Here is an 18,072-nt window from a genome sequence, read left to right on the forward strand (position 1 = left end):
CGGACAAAACTAGATCATATATGTTACATAAAATTTGAAGATTTATTTGTGAATTCTTCTCCGGTACATGTTTTGATACAAGCAACCAAACAATGTCTCATAGTAGCCAGGCTGAATTAAACCAAGTAACCAAACATTGAACTGTTGCATAGATTAAACCAGGCCACCTATAGCCTGGCTGACTAGTGTGAGCCAGGATCGACAGGGAAGGGAATCAATCACATGGTAACTAACATGCTTGATGCTTCACAGGGGGATATATATGATATATGCATCCATGGTGTATGACATTACTAAATAAATGGAAAATATTTGTTCATAAAGAGCTTCTAATCACTGATAGAATGTGTGTGATCTTCTGATTCTGTTACTGTGCATCTGATTGCGTTGCAAGCAACAAGCTCTTCAGCTGCAACTTCGGGAACAAATGAGAATTGAGAAGTACTAGTGCATGATGAAACGTCAACTAGTACGCCAACCTGAAAAGTACGGGTGCCCGAAAGAAAATACTCGGCAAATTATTTAGCACTCGGCAAAGAGTCGAATTTCGATAGTGCATAATATGCTCTAAATTTTATATTATAAAATTTAAGAATTAGATCGGATTAGTATTTGGCCCTATATCAATTTATTTTTGAAATAAAATTAATTAAGGACTCAAATAAATGGTGAAGAAATATTTAGATCATCATCCATTACCATCCAATCCTCGACACACAGTTTTGGAATACACTACTATATAAAAACGCATGCCTGCACTGGCGATAATGGTATTTATCGCTGTTATTGTAACGGAAAGAGTGTCATTGCTGATTTTATAACTCCACGGACTCAGTAAGCTCATTATCGCTTCGAAATTTAGCTTCTCGGCTCCGTGAGCTGCTAAGGTGGCCACAATACCGAACATTATTTAGCTATTGGTATCAGAGCAGTGGCAGATTCAGGATTTAAAGCTAGGAAAAGGTAAAAAAAATTAACACATAATACTATAATTTATTTTGTACTACCTATATAATTTCCATCAATTTAGCCAAGATGTCTCATAATGTATTTAATTCAACAAATTAATAGGTAGCAAGATGTATAGATTTGTTTCTTTTGATCTAAATGCTGAGAACAAATTTAATTTTAGACCAAATTCTAGGATAGTCGGGCGCCTACCTAGGCTACCCACTAGGTCCGCCCCCGTTTCAGAGTTAGATGGATTGGTTTACCACCCCTGCCTACGGCACACACAGTTTTGGAATACACTACTAAAAACGCCTGCCTGCACTAGCGATAGTGGTAATTTATCATTGTTATTGTTCCGGGAAAGAACATCACTACTGATTTTATAACTCCACTAGCGCAGTAAGCCCATTATCGCTTCGAAATTTAGCTTCTTGGCCCCATGAGCTGCTAAGGTGTCCACGGTACCGAACATAGCTAGTGTTTCGTTTCAGAGTATGATGCATTGGTTTACCATCCTTGCCTACAACACATAGTTTTGGAATAGACTACTAGAAACACCTGCCTGCACTGGCGATAATGGTAATTTATCACTGTTATTATAACGGGAAAGAGTGTTATTGCTGATTTTATAACTCCACTTGCTCAATAAGCTCATTATCGCTTCGAAATTTAGCTTCTCGGCTTTGTGAGCTACTAAGGTGGTCACTGTATCGAGCCGATTTTATATTTGTGTTTCTAAGATTTTTGTGGTCAAAACTAGACCACACATGCTATATATATTTTCAATTTTTTATTACTCAGTTATTCTCATGAATGACTGAGCCTAAAAGGATGAAATGAATGAGTATTTATAGAATGACTAAGTTTGTTCACTTTATTTCACCTAATAATGCATGTTTTTAGAATGATTGACTCACTAAATAACTGCTATCTCAGCAATTCTCTCTAATGACTAAGGCTAAAACATGGAATAACTGAGTTTGTTCACTTTATTTCATGTAATAATTGTTTTTTTAAATGACTAACTCATTAAATGACTTCTATCTTAGTTATTCTCATGAATGACTAAGGCTTAAAAGATGGAATGCCCGAGTCTTCATAGAATGACTGAGTTTATTCGCTCCATTTACTGTAATGCTTGTTTTTTAGAACGACTGAGTCACTAAATGACTAATATCTAAATTATTCTCATAAATAACTAAGGCCAAAAAGATGAAATCCGAGTATTCGTAGAATGACTGAGTTTGTCTTTTCATGTAATATCTTTTTTAAAATGACTGACCCCACTAAATGACTGTTATATCAGTAATTCTCATGAATAACTGATGCTAAAAATGGAATGGTTGACCCTGGTATATCAAGTGAGATATAGTTTTGAAGCTTTTATCTTGACGGACACAATGGTAAAATCGGTTTCAATTTACCACTCAGATTAGTAGATATCAATTTTTTAATGAAACATTGAAACTACATGCACACGTCCTTTTTTGGGAGATTAAGAGCATCTCCAACTGCTCTTAATATTTGTGCTCCTAATATTATTGTATTGGGCTCTCCCCAAAAATCTAAAGTCCCAAAAAACATGCTTAACTCCAACACCTCCTTATTTTATCCTAAAATAGACTGCTTTCACAATATTTGTGCGTATCACTCAGATTAATCCTTCTTTCCCTCCCGACCATATGAAAATTTAAACTTCATTGTTTCACAAAGAAAAAAAAATATGTCGCATTAATAAGTCGCATCACAAAGGACAAACACACTGCAATAAACACCCGTCAGCGCCGCAACAAACACCTGCTAGTGCCATTTACCGAGCTGCAACAGGCACAAGTAGCCATAGGCCATGCACGAAGAATTCCATCAGCGCACGAAACAAAAACAAAAAAGAATATGGATTCAGCACCGTGGCGGATATAGCCTTGCTTTTGGGAGCACAGAATAAGTTGGGAGCACATGTTGGGAGCTGTTGGACATTTTTTTTATTTTTCCAAGATATGGTATTGGGAGTCCTGTTCAGGAGTTATTGGAGATGCTCTAACGACGAGGTGCTCAGCGTCAATAGATTTGATGCTAGACGCGTGTGAATTTTGGATTTTAGAAAGACCGACCGGAGAAATATAAATGCTATTTGACACTCTAGGTGACAAATAGCTATTTGGCACCCAACAGCCCTAACAAGCCCAGCATTTCTTCGGTCGGTCTCCCCAAAATCCACACGCGTCCATCACCAAATTTATAGACTTCACATACTGGTAACCATATCGATAGACTTCATCTAGATAAAATTATTTCGCTCTTCATAATTAACTAGGTGTATGCTCGTGCGTTGCCACGGAGTCAACATGTAATGATAAGATACATTGAGATCCAGAAGGACTATGATAAAATACATTGGTATGCAAAAAACAATGATTGTTATTCCACATTTTTGTTAGCATCAAGTGGATGTTTACATAAAAAAATATAGTACAATACACGTGTGTTGCAACCGTATATATATTATTCAACAAAATTTTAGTGCACAACAATTACATAAAAGCGAACAACACAAAATATTATCGACCTCACTATCTTACAGATTCCATGTGTGGCTCTCACTGCATGTCCGGTGGTGGCACCCCATGCCATGTCACTGGCGTGAAGGAGTTAAGATCTGTGGATGTGGCCCCATGCACGACTGTATGGAGGCCAGCTAAGGGATGGCAGACACATCCGAGTTTCTGCTTGGGTATGTTAAGGACATGCTTAGTAGCTCCAAAAAAGTTGTCTGACATAAGAATTAGAAAATTAAAATAGTTACCAAAGATGACAGATATAAATGAGGAAGGGCCACATCCTTCAGCCACAATTGATGGTAAAAAAGTTGTCTCTCATCAACCTTGAGCAAGTAATAGTAAAGCTTATTTGTTCCAATTGAATAGATGTCACATGCCAGTGATTGGTTCATAGTAACCTTGTCACTTATGTCTTTCCTTTTATCTAATCCATAATTCTTTTATTTAAATTTCCATTACTTTGAAGTCGCTAGGTCTGTGCTCTCAGATACAACTAAACATTCACACATGGCTTTACCTTTCTTGATCTACACAGATAAAATAAATTAAAAATAAGGCAAAAAGACAACACTTTCTATAGGCTGCCAATCAGGTGAAAAAAACAGGTACCAACTCAATTTGGCGGGTTGTGAATCTAAATGTAAGGTGAACGAGCATCACCATAGCAGTTGAAGTCAACTACAATGCGCTACCTCTGAGACTAATATTACCTCAAATAAAAAGTCATAATCTACAAGATCGTAGTTTTTTTTTTTGCTATCCGACTTTAAAGATTTCATATATATACATTTTATCATCATATGAGTTCATCTATAAAAGTTATAGATTTTCAAGATAAGTTGATAGAGAAAATAAAATTCTGGCAATTCATCGACAGTAAGTATTTCCCGTTGGTTCATCTAGCGGCAGTTGTATAATTTTGTATTTTCTTTATTTGGACAAATACTTTTGCAAAAAATGTTTTTATAAAGATTAAAAAAACTCATACGTACACGGTAGTCTGGCCCATTAAAGGGTATGGGCCCATATGTTCTAAGTTCTAACCCTAAAGTAGCACCCACCAGGCCGCAGCCCTCGCTCAGTTGGCCGGCCTCGCCTTCGCATCCGTCCGGCCGCAGTCAACCTCCGGTTCGGAGTTCCCATTCCCCACCAACCACCGTCTCCATCGCACCGTCGCACTGTCGCCTCGCCGGCCGCACCTACGCCGTTGAAGTCGCTGTCGCAGCTGCAGGTGCGGGCAACACGTGACCTCTCTCAAGGTTATCCTATCTTTGTCAGTCCGTATTGTATTCGTTTGTTTCCCCCACTTCTTTTTGTCCGGTTCTATTCAATGATGCTTCTGGGCCATAGGCTGGTGCCACTAGATTTTTGGAGTCTTCTTGCTAAATCAGGGATAAGACCGCCTTGTTGTTTTTGTGCCTCGCTAGATCGTTCCGTAAGGGCACCCATCGTCATAGATACGATTCATAGCTTCTGCCACTACTTGTGCGCGAAGAGCCAAGAAATGCGTCAGGGGTTGTGAAGGGAAGGAGTGCCGATGGCCGGTGGCCACCCGGCGCCGCTGCGGCCGGTGGTGGTTGCGATGAAAGGCCACCCAGGGTCTGGCAAGTCCACGGCGGCGCGCGCCATCGCGACCGCGCTTTGCTGTCCGCTCCTGGACAAGGACGATGTGAGGGACTGCATGTTGCCCCTAGAGGGCTTGGCTGCTGCTGGGATGCTCAACGACCTCTCCTACGCCGTGCTGTGGCGGATGGCTGAGCGCCAGGTAAGGCTCGGACTGTCTGTCGTCATCGATTCACCGCTGTCACGCCGCTCTCACCTCGACATGCTGACACGCCTAGCCGGTGTGCTTGTGGTCGTCGTGGAGTGTCGCCCTGGTGATAACGAGGAATGGCGCCGGAGGCTGGAGAGCCGTGGGTCGGCTGTTGCCAATGGTGGCGGTGGTGATGGATGGCATAAGCCAAAGACATGGGCTGAGCTGGAGAGGCTTCTGGAAGGGTACCAAGGTTGCACAGACTATGAAATTGGGGATGTACCGAGGATTGTAGTGGATACAACTGATCCGACAGTTGATGCACAGGTGGCAGCTGAAAAGGTTGTGGTTTTCATTAGATCCCATCTTGCTTGTAGCCAACCATCTTGTGGGAGACAGGATTCACCTGTTTGCCATTAGAAACCAAAATGTACACTAGCTTAAGCATTAGGTAAAGTTTCGTTGCAAAAGGTTGATCTGTTGTACTGCAATGCTCAAAGTTCTTTTTTTTATGGGTGTAACCTAAAGGTTCTGTTACTGTTGGGACTTCAAAGGGATTTTGTTGTTGTTGTTGTGTGATCTAGAGGTTTCGTAAAAAGATGTTCTTTTTTCTGGGGTTGTTCCTCAATCTCCTATCTCCATTACATCTTTCACATTCCAATGAAATGGAATATGACTTTTCAGCATCCATGTTTAGGACGGAAAGGGCTTCAACAAGTGTGCTACCAACTGTCCAACTACCAAGATAAGCATGCATTGCTGTTTTTTCTGTAGTGATAGATGCTTTTATGCCACCATTTGGTTCATTTTCACATGTTTTCTTTAGCAGAATCAGTATGGAAATACTGCTCTTTTTTTGCTGTCTTTGTTCCATTTTCTGTACTATCTTCTCCTTTTCATGATCTTTGTTTTGGAAATTGCGACATCAAATCCCAGTCAATCTAAACTTTGTATGCTTGCTTGGTTTATCTAGTCATGTATTAATACTCATCACATTTCAGTGTCTGCTTTGCAAACCAAATTGATGGTTAAGTGCTTGCCTATTTGTTCTGCCTGATTTCATCGCAGCTCAGTTGTATGATTGCTGGGTTTCCTACTTTTCAGCTTTTGTTTTCCGTTTCATGTTGTAGTGTTGCTGTGTTTCATGTTTTGATGAGTTTTGTTCATTTATTTGTAGAACAACACTCTGTGTTGGTGTCAAGATCTATAGAGCAGGCATTTCTAGTAAGTATAGGCTTGAGATGTGATGTTTACCTTCTTTATCTAAATAACATTATTGTAATGAGCTGTCAATGTTACAAGACTACAGAACAAATGCACTGCATTCTATTTTAGCTAATAGGTTTATTCTTTGGAAAAGAAAATGATGTGCTAATTAGCTTAGTTCTGGGGACTTCAGGGGTTCCATGCCGGCCTAACCTATTGGAACGACTTGTTAGTTGTTATTCCATTGCATCCAAAGTCCACATGTTATTTTGTTAAGCTCCATAATGCTGTGGCATCGTGTTGCGAAAACATTAATTGGGAGAACATTAGTACATGAATACTTGATCTTCATAGTTCAGTTTTCGTGCATGTGCACTTGTTAGTTGCGAAAATGAACTAATTTCCCTTGGGGAAATAGGTATCCCTTGGAAAAATGGGTTTGCCAAACTAGCCCTTAGAGGAACTAATTCCTGGCATATGGTGCTCAGTGGGCAGTGCATCAGGACTCGAAGGAAGCATAGCATCATCGGTTTTTGTGTTTCATTAATTCTCATTTCAAGATGGCATCTGCTGGCCTAAAGCCAGGGGTGCCTGTTATTCTACGGGAGCTGGAGCCATCCTCAGAGATGTTCAAGCAAGGAGCGTCCCTTCGAGTCACAGGAAGGTAAGAAGCGTCCTTTTACCTCTACCTGTGAACAACCTATGTTACAGCCATGTTTTTTTTTTTTTGAAAGGAGTTTTACTCTGCTTTTAAGAAAGCAAATATTCAAGGGTACAGGCAAAGCTGGGACACCATCTCACAAGCAAGTCAAAGGCCTCTAACAACAGCAACGACAAGCTAGATTTCTATTACATCAGACAACATGGTGTCACTCGCTTGGTAGTTCTGTAGCCATGCAGCAATTCTCTTCTCCATGTCTTGCACTTCAGCTTTGTCCTTCTATAGCAGCACGCACCACTTCTGCACGAAGGAGATAGCAATGTATATGACATCAGTAGGTCTGTTCAGGAACCACTTCTCTATTGCCATCTTATTTGTATAGGTCAGATCATCCAAGTTAGCCCTGCAAACATAAACATACCTAGCCACTTAAAGGCACCAAGTTTTGTTTCCACCCAGTTCTCAACAAAATCAGCCAAAGAAGATGGGAACCCCACCCAACCAAAGGCATCTATGATAATGCACCATGCAAGATGAGCTTTTGTGAAAATTAATCTTCAGATCAGTCATCCATTCGAAGCAATATAGACTAAGCTTAGGTTGAAAATATATTGGACAGACCCACTATCACGATAGCTGTATCATCGGCATATTGTATATGTGTGTCACACCCGGGTTTTAGGGGTCCAAAGCCCGGGCGCGAACATAATCACCAGGTGTGCTGGGACCAAGCCTCACACATATGATGATTCATGGCACAGGATCGAATGTCGCATCTTTACTATATAATAGGAGTTCTATACAAAATAAATAAATAATTACATTATAAGGAGACAACGGTCCAGCAACCCAAAGTTGACTGGGAGACGACGACCTAGACCTCTCACGAACACATCACAGCATCCTCCACGCGCAGCGCCTCATCCTGTGGTACCTGTTCTTGACCTGTGGGGGGGGGGTGTGAGACAGCAAGAGTGAGCTCACATACGTTCATCGCTCAACAAGTTGTGGGGAATAATGTGCATGAACTCGCCAAAGGTGGGAGCTCACGTGAAGTGTAAGGCTTACCAAAGAGAATGGTTAGAGCTGAGCATTGCTTTTAAAGTTGGTCAAAATTTTATTAGCAATTACTAAGTATAAGTAAATACCAACCCAATTAAGTAGTAGAACAAAAGTAACAACATCACCTGCGATGCAATGCATATGACAAATTGAATTTAGTTCCATAAATTAATCATGTGAGGGTCCGAGCTGCTCATGACCGTGAGCACGGCTAGTATACCAGTTTTACACTCTGCAGAGGTGGCGCATCTTTACCCACAAGTCATGTTACCCATCTGCCAAGGGATCGCGACTTCCCATACACCTCTACCGAGGAGGCGAGGCAGGGTAACACTACGAGGCCTTTACAAAGTTCCACTAGCTTCAGAAAACCCGCTACAGTTTATAGGAAGCTCCAATGCAGGAATCCCTTGCAGGACCGCCATCGCAGCAAAATCCTCCCGAGGGCCTCCCTACACTGACCACTCCCCTACTGCCCTTGCCCCTTTCGGGTAAGGTAGTCTTCCACTAGCTTTCCTAATTAATCAGCCAAGGGCGTCCCATTAAACCCTTGTGGTAGCACTGTTTTCCCGGGTGGTCGCTCCATGTTCCAATTAACATAATGATCTTATCATGAACAATAATAATAAACAGATAATAAAAATGTGATCATGAATAATGTATCTTCATACCCAAAACCACATAAAGCACTAGCAAGTACTACCCAAAAAGTTCAGTGGTAAACAAGGTATAAAGATAGACAAACTAGGGTAACCTATTGGGTCCCATCAAAATTAACCTATGCAGATCATTATGATTAATCAGAACATGGCTGGGTAAAAAGAAGTGATCAAGGGCACAACTTGCCTGGGACTTGAGATTCCAGGTACCAGGATGATCTCCAGATGACTCGCGACCTTACGCTAGTCGTAGTAATACAAACAGGCAATGTATAGGCAATATTAACATCACACCAAACATGCAAAAAAAATACATAATAATAATCTACACATTAAAATAAGATTATAGGAACAGGAATCATTAATTTTGGAGTTATAGATTTTAAGTTATGGATTTTCAAAGGTTTTATGTGTTTAAAATAGGATTAAGTGTGGGATTAATTTTATTATTGTGGTTATGATAAAACAGATACACTAAGTGCTAGAGAATAAAATTACAAAATTTTAGGAACTGGAATGAAGTAATTTAGAGTTCATATGCATTTTCTATGAATTATTGAAGTTCCAGCAATTATTTTCCTATTAAAAATCTATTTTCTATTTCATTTATTCAATTTAAACGATTTCTGGACTAGGCCTCAAATTTGTAAAAGGGCAGGGACTCTGGCGCAAAATAACCCAGACACAGAGAACATGGTTCCTGGATGGCGGGTTTATTCATGCAAAGGGCGAGGTTTCTTTAGCAAAAATGCCTGGCCGAAGGGGTATCCGCAAACCTCGGCCGTTGGATCACCAGCCGAGGGCTCGGATTAGATCCCAACCCACCAATACACCCGAGCCACGGATCGCGAGATCAACGGCCAGAATCAATCGCGCGAAGGGGTTATGTGTCATTTAATCCTGGCTGTCTACGCGGAGATCAACGGCCAGCACCAGTCGATCACCAACTTCTAATCGCAGCTGTTCAAATCAGATCCTACGGTCAGCAAGACTCATCCCCAACCTCCAGCCGAGCTGGACGACGGCGCCCACGCGAGACCACGGCGGAGCCACGCCGGTGAAGTATTGCCCCGACAACCCAACGCCCCAGACAAAAATCCAGGGAGTGCAACGCGGTGTGCATGGCATGGAGATTACAATGGATGTCTACATACCGTGATTCGGGCAGCGCAGAGCTCACGCATCGGTACACGGCGGCATGGCTGATCTCCGTTGAGAAATTCGCCGGTTGCTGGTTACTCCCCCAGCCTTAATTCTGCCCGGACACGATCCCCGTATCAAGGCGGATTCCCCAAGCCACCCACTGAGGATGGATTACCGCCCGAGACGCAGGTCAACGACGGTGGATCCTACCTGCGCCCGCATGGCGACAGCGCCCGAGCTTCAATGGAGCAGCGCGCAGGGAAGGGTCACGGCGAGCCAGCTTTTATCTACGGTCAAGGCCTCCCGAGGATTCCGCGGTGGTGGTTGAGCTCGCGTCCACGGAGTCCGCGGCATCCGCGGCCATCAACGGAAGGAAAACAGCTCCCTGACCCTAGGTAAACCGGACCCACATGGCAGCGGGGACAGGGAGACAAGTCCGCACGCTGGAGCAGTCTCGCCCAAGCGCTTAGGGTCACATGGCCAGGGGGCCCACACGTCAGTGCCGCGGTGGAAAAAGAAAAAGGGAAAGGGAATAGAGTGGGCCGCGCGAGGGATTCCTTCAGGTGGGCCGAATTCAACGTCAAGGCCCAGTCATGCTTCCTATTCGTTTTTCTTTTTATTTTTCTTTTATATTTTCATTTTTCCTTTCCCTCTTTTCCAAATTCAAATTTAAATTCTAGTTTCAATTCAAACTTGTGACAATTTTATCCTTAGATTATATTGTGCCATGAAAATTCCCATTTGGAGATATATTTATATATTATTTATATTTCTATATCACATAATATTTATTTGCTTCTCTTTTCTAAATTTTAGAATCTCTTTTAAGTTTTGAATTCCACTTTGGACCCTTTTTTTACTATATTCCTTATCACAAAATGCACACACAAAAACAATATCCAGCATGATGCATAATTTAGTAGTATATATTTTTATTACTTGTTTTTAAAGATGGTGTTCACATGTGATGATGCATAAAAGTCAAACTCACATATCGATGAAGTGAAATTGTGTCCCCTTTTTCATTATCTCATAACAATTACAATCTGGGTATTACAAATCCTACCCCCCTTAAAAAGAATCTCGTCCCGAGATTTGTAAGGAAAGGAATACAAAAGGATTGGCTTGTAATTCAACTTTTAGTTTATAATTGTTTCAAATATCCAGAGTATTTTATAGTCAATAGTGGGTGATTAGGAGAGCATAGGTATCCAGCCACTTATTAGGTATGATATAAGAGATGGATAGGTTAGGGTCATATTAGCCTGGGGTAAAAACAAAGTTTATAGTGAGAAAGAACTTTTGTTGGGTAGTAATGCATCTGAAGATTGAGTTTGACTTCCCTCCTTCCTTGACGAGGTTGATCTTTTCTTCTCCGGCCTTGGTCTCATTGCTTCGGGGTTAGTGTATATCATCGTAGTTGGGGGAATATGGTTAAGATAGATATGGTAAGATAGACTACATGATATAGGTCAAAAGTTTGTTTGATGTTAGGTGGGGATAAACATATTATGCAATCTATCATGACTCTATTGGCTGGGTTGGTCTGTCATTCTTTATTTAGTGCAGAGTGAACTAAGTTAAAACATGTGGATAGGGTCTAATCTATTTCACAAGTATTAACTTATCCATTAAGTAACTCACTTTAGATTGGACCATATTAGATTAGATGGGATCTAGATTAGATCGGTATAACTAGGTTAGACTAGATAATATCTAATTACTTTGGATTAGATCATGGTTGTTACACTAGTGCGGGATAAATATGCTTATTGGGGCAAGATGTATCCATAAGGATAAGGTAGAATCTTTTGAGGTCAGTTAGATCTACTAGGGCGACATCAGATCTTTTCAAGATGAGTATCTTTTTTTAAGATAAGATGGATCTATGAGTGTAGGATAGAATCTTTCAAGATGAGATGGATATTGTTATGCTAGATACTTTATTGAGGGATAATCTAGTTTGTCTAGTTAGTTTTATAAGCATTATGTATATGCAGATGTAATTGTGGACATTACTCCACAACCCATCACACTCAATCAAAGATCCAAATCAAACAAGTATCATAAGAACAAACACTCAAGTGTATGGATACCAAAAAAAATAGTTTTGTTTTTGTTCCTAAGATTAGGTCTCCTATTCCTAAAAGTCACTTTAGGTACGGGATTTCAAAGTGTGAAATCCATATTTGTCTTTAGAATGAAAAGGTAAGAATATTCAGAGTAAAGCGGAAATAGATGAGAAAAGATTAAGAAAAGTTTAGAAAAGAATCAGAGTAGCAAAGGTAAGTAGATAATGGTTATCTAGTTCTATCTAGGTTTCATCCTACAGTCAACATTCCTCTGATACCACTTCTGTCACACCCGGGTTTTAGGGGTCCAAAGCCCGGGCGCGAACATAATCACCAGGTGTGCTGGGACCAAGCCTCACACATATGATGATTCATGGCACAGGATCGAATGTCGCATCTTTACTATATAATAGGAGTTCTATACAAAATAAATAAATAATTACATTATAAGGAGACAACGGTCCAGCAACCCAAAGTTGACTGGGAGACGACGACCTAGACCTCTCACGAACACATCACAGCATCCTCCACGCGCAGCGCCTCATCCTGTGGTACCTGTTCTTGACCTGTGGGGGGGGGGGGGTGTGAGACAGCAAGAGTGAGCTCACATACGTTCATCGCTCAACAAGTTGTGGGGAATAATGTGCATGAACTCGCCAAAGGTGGGAGCTCACGTGAAGTGTAAGGCTTACCAAAGAGAATGGTTAGAGCTGAGCATTGCTTTTAAAGTTGGTCAAAATTTTATTAGCAATTACTAAGTATAAGTAAATACCAACCCAATTAAGTAGTAGAACAAAAGTAACAACATCACCTGCGATGCAATGCATATGACAAATTGAATTTAGTTCCATAAATTAATCATGTGAGGGTCCGAGCTGCTCATGACCGTGAGCACGGCTAGTATACCAGTTTTACACTCTGCAGAGGTGGCGCATCTTTACCCACAAGTCATGTTACCCATCTGCCAAGGGATCGCGACTTCCCATACACCTCTACCGAGGAGGCGAGGCAGGGTAACACTACGAGGCCTTTACAAAGTTCCACTAGCTTCAGAAAACCCGCTGCAGTTTATAGGAAGCTCCAATGCAGGAATCCCTTGCAGGACCGCCATCGCAGCAAAATCCTCCCGAGGGCCTCCCTACACTGACCACTCCCCTACTGCCCTTGCCCCTTTCGGGTAAGGTAGTCTTCCACTAGCTTTCCTAATTAATCAGCCAAGGGCGTCCCATTAAACCCTTGTGGTAGCACTGTTTTCCCGGGTGGTCGCTCCATGTTCCAATTAACATAATGATCTTATCATGAACAATAATAATAAACAGATAATAAAAATGTGATCATGAATAATGTATCTTCATACCCAAAACCACATAAAGCACTAGCAAGTACTACCCAAAAAGTTCAGTGGTAAACAAGGTATAAAGATAGACAAACTAGGGTAACCTATTGGGTCCCATCAAAATTAACCTATGCAGATCATTATGATTAATCAGAACATGGCTGGGTAAAAAGAAGTGATCAAGGGCACAACTTGCCTGGGACTTGAGATTCCAGGTACCAGGATGATCTCCAGATGACTCGCGACCTTACGCTAGTCGTAGTAATACAAACAGGCAATGTATAGGCAATATTAACATCACACCAAACATGCAAACAAAATACATAATAATAATCTACACATTAAAATAAGATTATAGGAACAGGAATCATTAATTTTGGAGTTATAGATTTTAAGTTATGGATTTTCAAAGGTTTTATGTGTTTAAAATAGGATTAAGTGTGGGATTAATTTTATTACTGTGGTTATGATAAAACAGATACACTAAGTGCTAGAGAATAAAATTACAAAATTTTAGGAACTGGAATGAAGTAATTTAGAGTTCATATGCATTTTCTATGAATTATTGAAGTTCCAGCAATTATTTTCCTATTAAAAATCTATTTTCTATTTCATTTATTCAATTTAAACGATTTCTGGACTAGGCTTCAAATTTGTAAAAGGGCAGGGACTCTGGCGCAAAATAACCCAGACACAGAGAACATGGTTCCTGGATGGCGGGTTTATTCATGCAAAGGGCGAGGTTTCTTTAGCAAAAATGCCTGGCCGAAGGGGTATCCGCAAACCTCGGCCGTTGGATCACCAGCCGAGGGCTCGGATTAGATCCCAACCCACCAATACACCCGAGCCACGGATCACGAGATCAACGGCCAGAATCAATCGCGCGAAGGGGTTATGTGTCATTTAATCCTGGCTGTCTACGCGGAGATCAACGGCCAGCACCAGTCGATCACCAACTTCTAATCGCAGCTGTTCAAATCAGATCCTACGGTCAGCAAGACTCATCCCCAACCTCCAGCCGAGCTGGACGACGGCGCCCACGCGAGACCACGGCGGAGCCACGCCGGTGAAGTATTGCCCCGACAACCCAACGCCCCAGACAAAAATCCAGGGAGTGCAACGCGGTGTGCATGGCATGGAGATTACAATGGATGTCTACATACCGTGATTCGGGCAGCGCAGAGCTCACGCATCGGTACACGGCGGCATGGCTGATCTCCGTTGAGAAATTCGCCGGTTGCTGGTTACTCCCCCAGCCTTAATTCTGCCCGGACACGATCCCCGTATCAAGGCGGATTCCCCAAGCCACCCACTGAGGATGGATTACCGCCCGAGACGCAGGTCAACGACGGTGGATCCTACCTGCGCCCGCATGGCGACAGCGCCCGAGCTTCAATGGAGCAGCGCGCAGGGAAGGGTCACGGCGAGCCAGCTTTTATCTACGGTCAAGGCCTCCCGAGGATTCCGCGGTGGTGGTTGAGCTCGCGTCCACGGAGTCCGCGGCATCCGCGGCCATCAACGGAAGGAAAACAGCTCCCTGACCCTAGGTAAACCGGACCCACATGGCAGCGGGGACAGGGAGACAAGTCCGCACGCTGGAGCAGTCTCGCCCAAGCGCTTAGGGTCACATGGCCAGGGGGCCCACACGTCAGTGCCGCGGTGGAAAAAGAAAAAGGGAAAGGGAATAGAGTGGGCCGCGCGAGGGATTCCTTCAGGTGGGCCGAATTCAACGTCAAGGCCCAGTCATGCTTCCTATTCGTTTTTCTTTTTATTTTTCTTTTATATTTTCATTTTTCCTTTCCCTCTTTTCCAAATTCAAATTTAAATTCTAGTTTCAATTCAAACTTGTGACAATTTTATCCTTAGATTATATTGTGCCATGAAAATTCCCATTTGGAGATATATTTATATATTATTTATATTTCTATATCACATAATATTTATTTGCTTCTCTTTTCTAAATTTTAGAATCTCTTTTAAGTTTTGAATTCCACTTTGGACCCTTTTTTTACTATATTCCTTATCACAAAATGCACACACAAAAACAATATCCAGCATGATGCATAATTTAGTAGTATATATTTTTATTACTTGTTTTTAAAGATGGTGTTCACATGTGATGATGCATAAAAGTCAAACTCACATATCGATGAAGTGAAATTGTGTCCCCTTTTTCATTATCTCATAACAATTACAATTTGGGTATTACAATGTGAGACCCATCCTGGTTGTAAGTCACCAAGTACTCCCCTAATGTGTTCTTTCTGGACCCCGTTGTCAGAAATACACCGAGAGAATCTGCTGCCAAGTTGAAGAGGTGATAATGGATCAAGCCCTCCTAAATGTTCCAAAATATGATCCCTTTGCCCATTCAGAGATGCATACTTTGCCTCCTTTGATTGTTTGCATCACCCAATTAATCCAAATGGAAAACCATATGGCGCCCAGGGGGGCTGGTGCCCTTGTTCTAAAATATCATGTTGCAAAGTTTCAAAAATCATATATATGTAATACAACTAAAGTTAAGTGTAGACGCAACAATTCAGTTTGAAATTCATCTTTGATGCTGATATTCAAAAGAACAGGTGTCACTGTCAGCACTACGTTGTTTTTTGGCGTCTAGGATGGATTTTAAACTGAATTGTTTTGGCTATACTTTTTTTTCAAACTAATTTTCTCAGCTCTGCATTTCTACCTCTATTCCTGAACCAGCCATGTTTATATGCCTCTTGTTTTTCTTTCAGTCTCCAGTCATTCGATGTGGAGTCCGCGACTGCCACCATTCAAGACGGCAGCGTAAGTCTGAAGGTTGACACCCAGCATCTGAGGGATGTCAGTTTCCGCACGAACTCGGTGTACCAATTCATTGGTGAACTTCAGATCCGTGAAGTTGATGATGTACATGATCCTCCTTCCTCAAGGTTCTTTATTTTTTGGTTGCAGCCTGTTTGATGCTAGCGAGAAGTAACAATGCTCCACCGATCGTTGATGGCTTGCAGGCGATTCTACTCGCGCGCATCGGAAGGAACGTCGATGGCCTCGACATGAACCTTTACCAGCAGGCTCTACTCATCCGACGGCAGCACGAAGCAAAGCTGCTGAGCTCCAGGAGAGCATGATCTGCTTGCTATCTTGGAGCAGGAGGCGCATGGTGGTTGTAGTTATTAGGTTTCTTTGTTTCTCAACAGTGCAATTGCATATGTAAACGTGAAGAGAACTGGACCAAGAACTGGTTAATTGAGAGGGTCTGCTGCATATGATTTGCGATCTCTCTTGCCCTCCAAAGGGCTGCCATGGCATGTGTAGATGTGACTGCCAATTTGTGATCATCTTACTTGCAGCAGAATGCTGGTTTTATTTTATTGACATGAGAACAGCCTTGTGGATCATGTTTACTGGGATGCTTTGTTGTGTTAAAAGTTGGGTCATGTTCTTTTGTTGTAAAGGTATAAATAATGGAGGAGGTCATGGTGTGAAGAAACAGAGTACAAAGCAGTAATCCATGGGCTAATTTATGATTTCAAATTCATCTATTAAAAAGAATATCTCTACTAATTATAAAGCGGGAATCCCTTCATGTGCGCAGCGAGCGTCACTAGATTCCTACGAGCTTAGCAAAATATCATGAACTATTAAAAAAAGGCACGTCCACTAGAATAAAGAGAGCAAATCATGTCTCTAACCACTGTAACCCATGTTGATTTGTGATAAAAAAACCATATATGATATTTGTGTAATAAAAAACTATATATGATATATAGAAATTATAGCGATACAGGGATGACTAATTAGTATGTACATAATCGACTAAAAAAATGAAAAAAAAGAGACGGGCTGGATATCCCACATCCCAGCAACTAGCCAGCCAAACTGTGTCCAGCTCTCCATTTTCTTCTAATTGACTGACGGACCAAAAATTTCACCGTCATTTTCTTCTAATTACCATGGCCAATCACGAGGTGGAAGGAGGCCCGGCCGAGGCGACGTCCGTCCTCGAGGCGAGCTAGGTGCAAGGACAGAGGACGAGTTCTGCTGCACCATCGTCGTCACGTAGTTGTTCGTCATCAGCTGGTTTCTTGCGAGCTCTGTCGTGTCCAACAACTTCTGCATGTCCGGGTGGCCATGCCCAATGGTGATGTCAGTCTCAGCATACTGCGGGGCGGGGTCTTGCTGCGGCCACGCAGCGGCCGCCATCTGCTGCATCATCACCATCACCTCCTGCTCTGTCGGCGCCGCGCCCTCCTCCGCGGCATCGCACTGCCCCATCAACAACTCCTGCAGCTGCAGGATCTTCTCGGACGATAGCCCGTCCGGGTGGCCATGCCCGTGTCCAAGGGTGTTGTCACGCATCTCAACATACTGCGGCTGCGGGGCAAGGTGGTCTTGCTGCTGCCAACCAGACGCAGCGGCCGCCATCTGCTGCATCATCGCCATCACGTCCTGCTCTGCCGGCGCCGTGCCCTCCACCGCCGCGTCGCACTGCTCCATCGACAACTCCTGCGGCTGCAGGATCTCCTCGGACGATAGCCCGTCCGGGTGGCCATGCCCGTGTCCAAGGGTGTTGTCACGCATCTCAGCATACTGCGGCTGCGGGGCGGGGTGGTCTTGCTGCTGCCAACCAGACGCAGCGGCCGCCATCTGCTGCATCATCGCCGTCACGTCCTGCTCCGT

General features: G+C 42.5%; 2 protein-coding genes across 33 annotated transcripts; both read left to right on the forward strand.

Annotated features, from left to right (window-relative positions):
• The first annotated feature begins 4,506 nt into the window (after positions 1 to 4,506).
• LOC100276461 (uncharacterized) lies at positions 4,507 to 16,815 on the forward strand. 32 transcript variants are annotated; one of them, XM_020540406.3, is made up of 6 exons: positions 4,570 to 4,768; positions 6,440 to 6,486; positions 6,957 to 7,132; positions 15,683 to 15,718; positions 16,146 to 16,299; positions 16,401 to 16,802. In XM_020540406.3, exons 3-6 carry the CDS (start codon positions 7,029 to 7,031, stop codon positions 16,518 to 16,520), a joined length of 414 nt encoding a protein of 137 aa, XP_020395995.1. In that variant the 5' UTR covers positions 4,570 to 4,768; positions 6,440 to 6,486; positions 6,957 to 7,028; the 3' UTR covers positions 16,521 to 16,802. The 32 variants fall into 32 exon arrangements, with proteins under 32 accessions (XP_008651220.1, XP_020395995.1, XP_020395991.1 ...); XM_020540402.3 differs by having other exon boundaries at positions 4,570 to 4,740; positions 5,960 to 6,486; XM_035960466.1 differs by having other exon boundaries at positions 4,570 to 4,740; positions 6,887 to 7,132.
• On the forward strand, positions 4,950 to 5,773 carry LOC100278468 (uncharacterized). Its single transcript, NM_001165688.1, has one exon. The coding sequence runs from the start codon at positions 5,047 to 5,049 to the stop codon at positions 5,680 to 5,682; it is 636 nt and encodes a 211-aa protein (NP_001159160.1). The 5' UTR covers positions 4,950 to 5,046; the 3' UTR covers positions 5,683 to 5,773.
• Positions 16,816 to 18,072: the final 1,257 nt, after the last annotated feature.

This window comes from Zea mays, chromosome 7 (assembly GCF_902167145.1).
Source record: "Zea mays cultivar B73 chromosome 7, Zm-B73-REFERENCE-NAM-5.0, whole genome shotgun sequence".
Classification (NCBI taxonomy): domain Eukaryota; kingdom Viridiplantae; phylum Streptophyta; class Magnoliopsida; order Poales; family Poaceae; genus Zea; species Zea mays.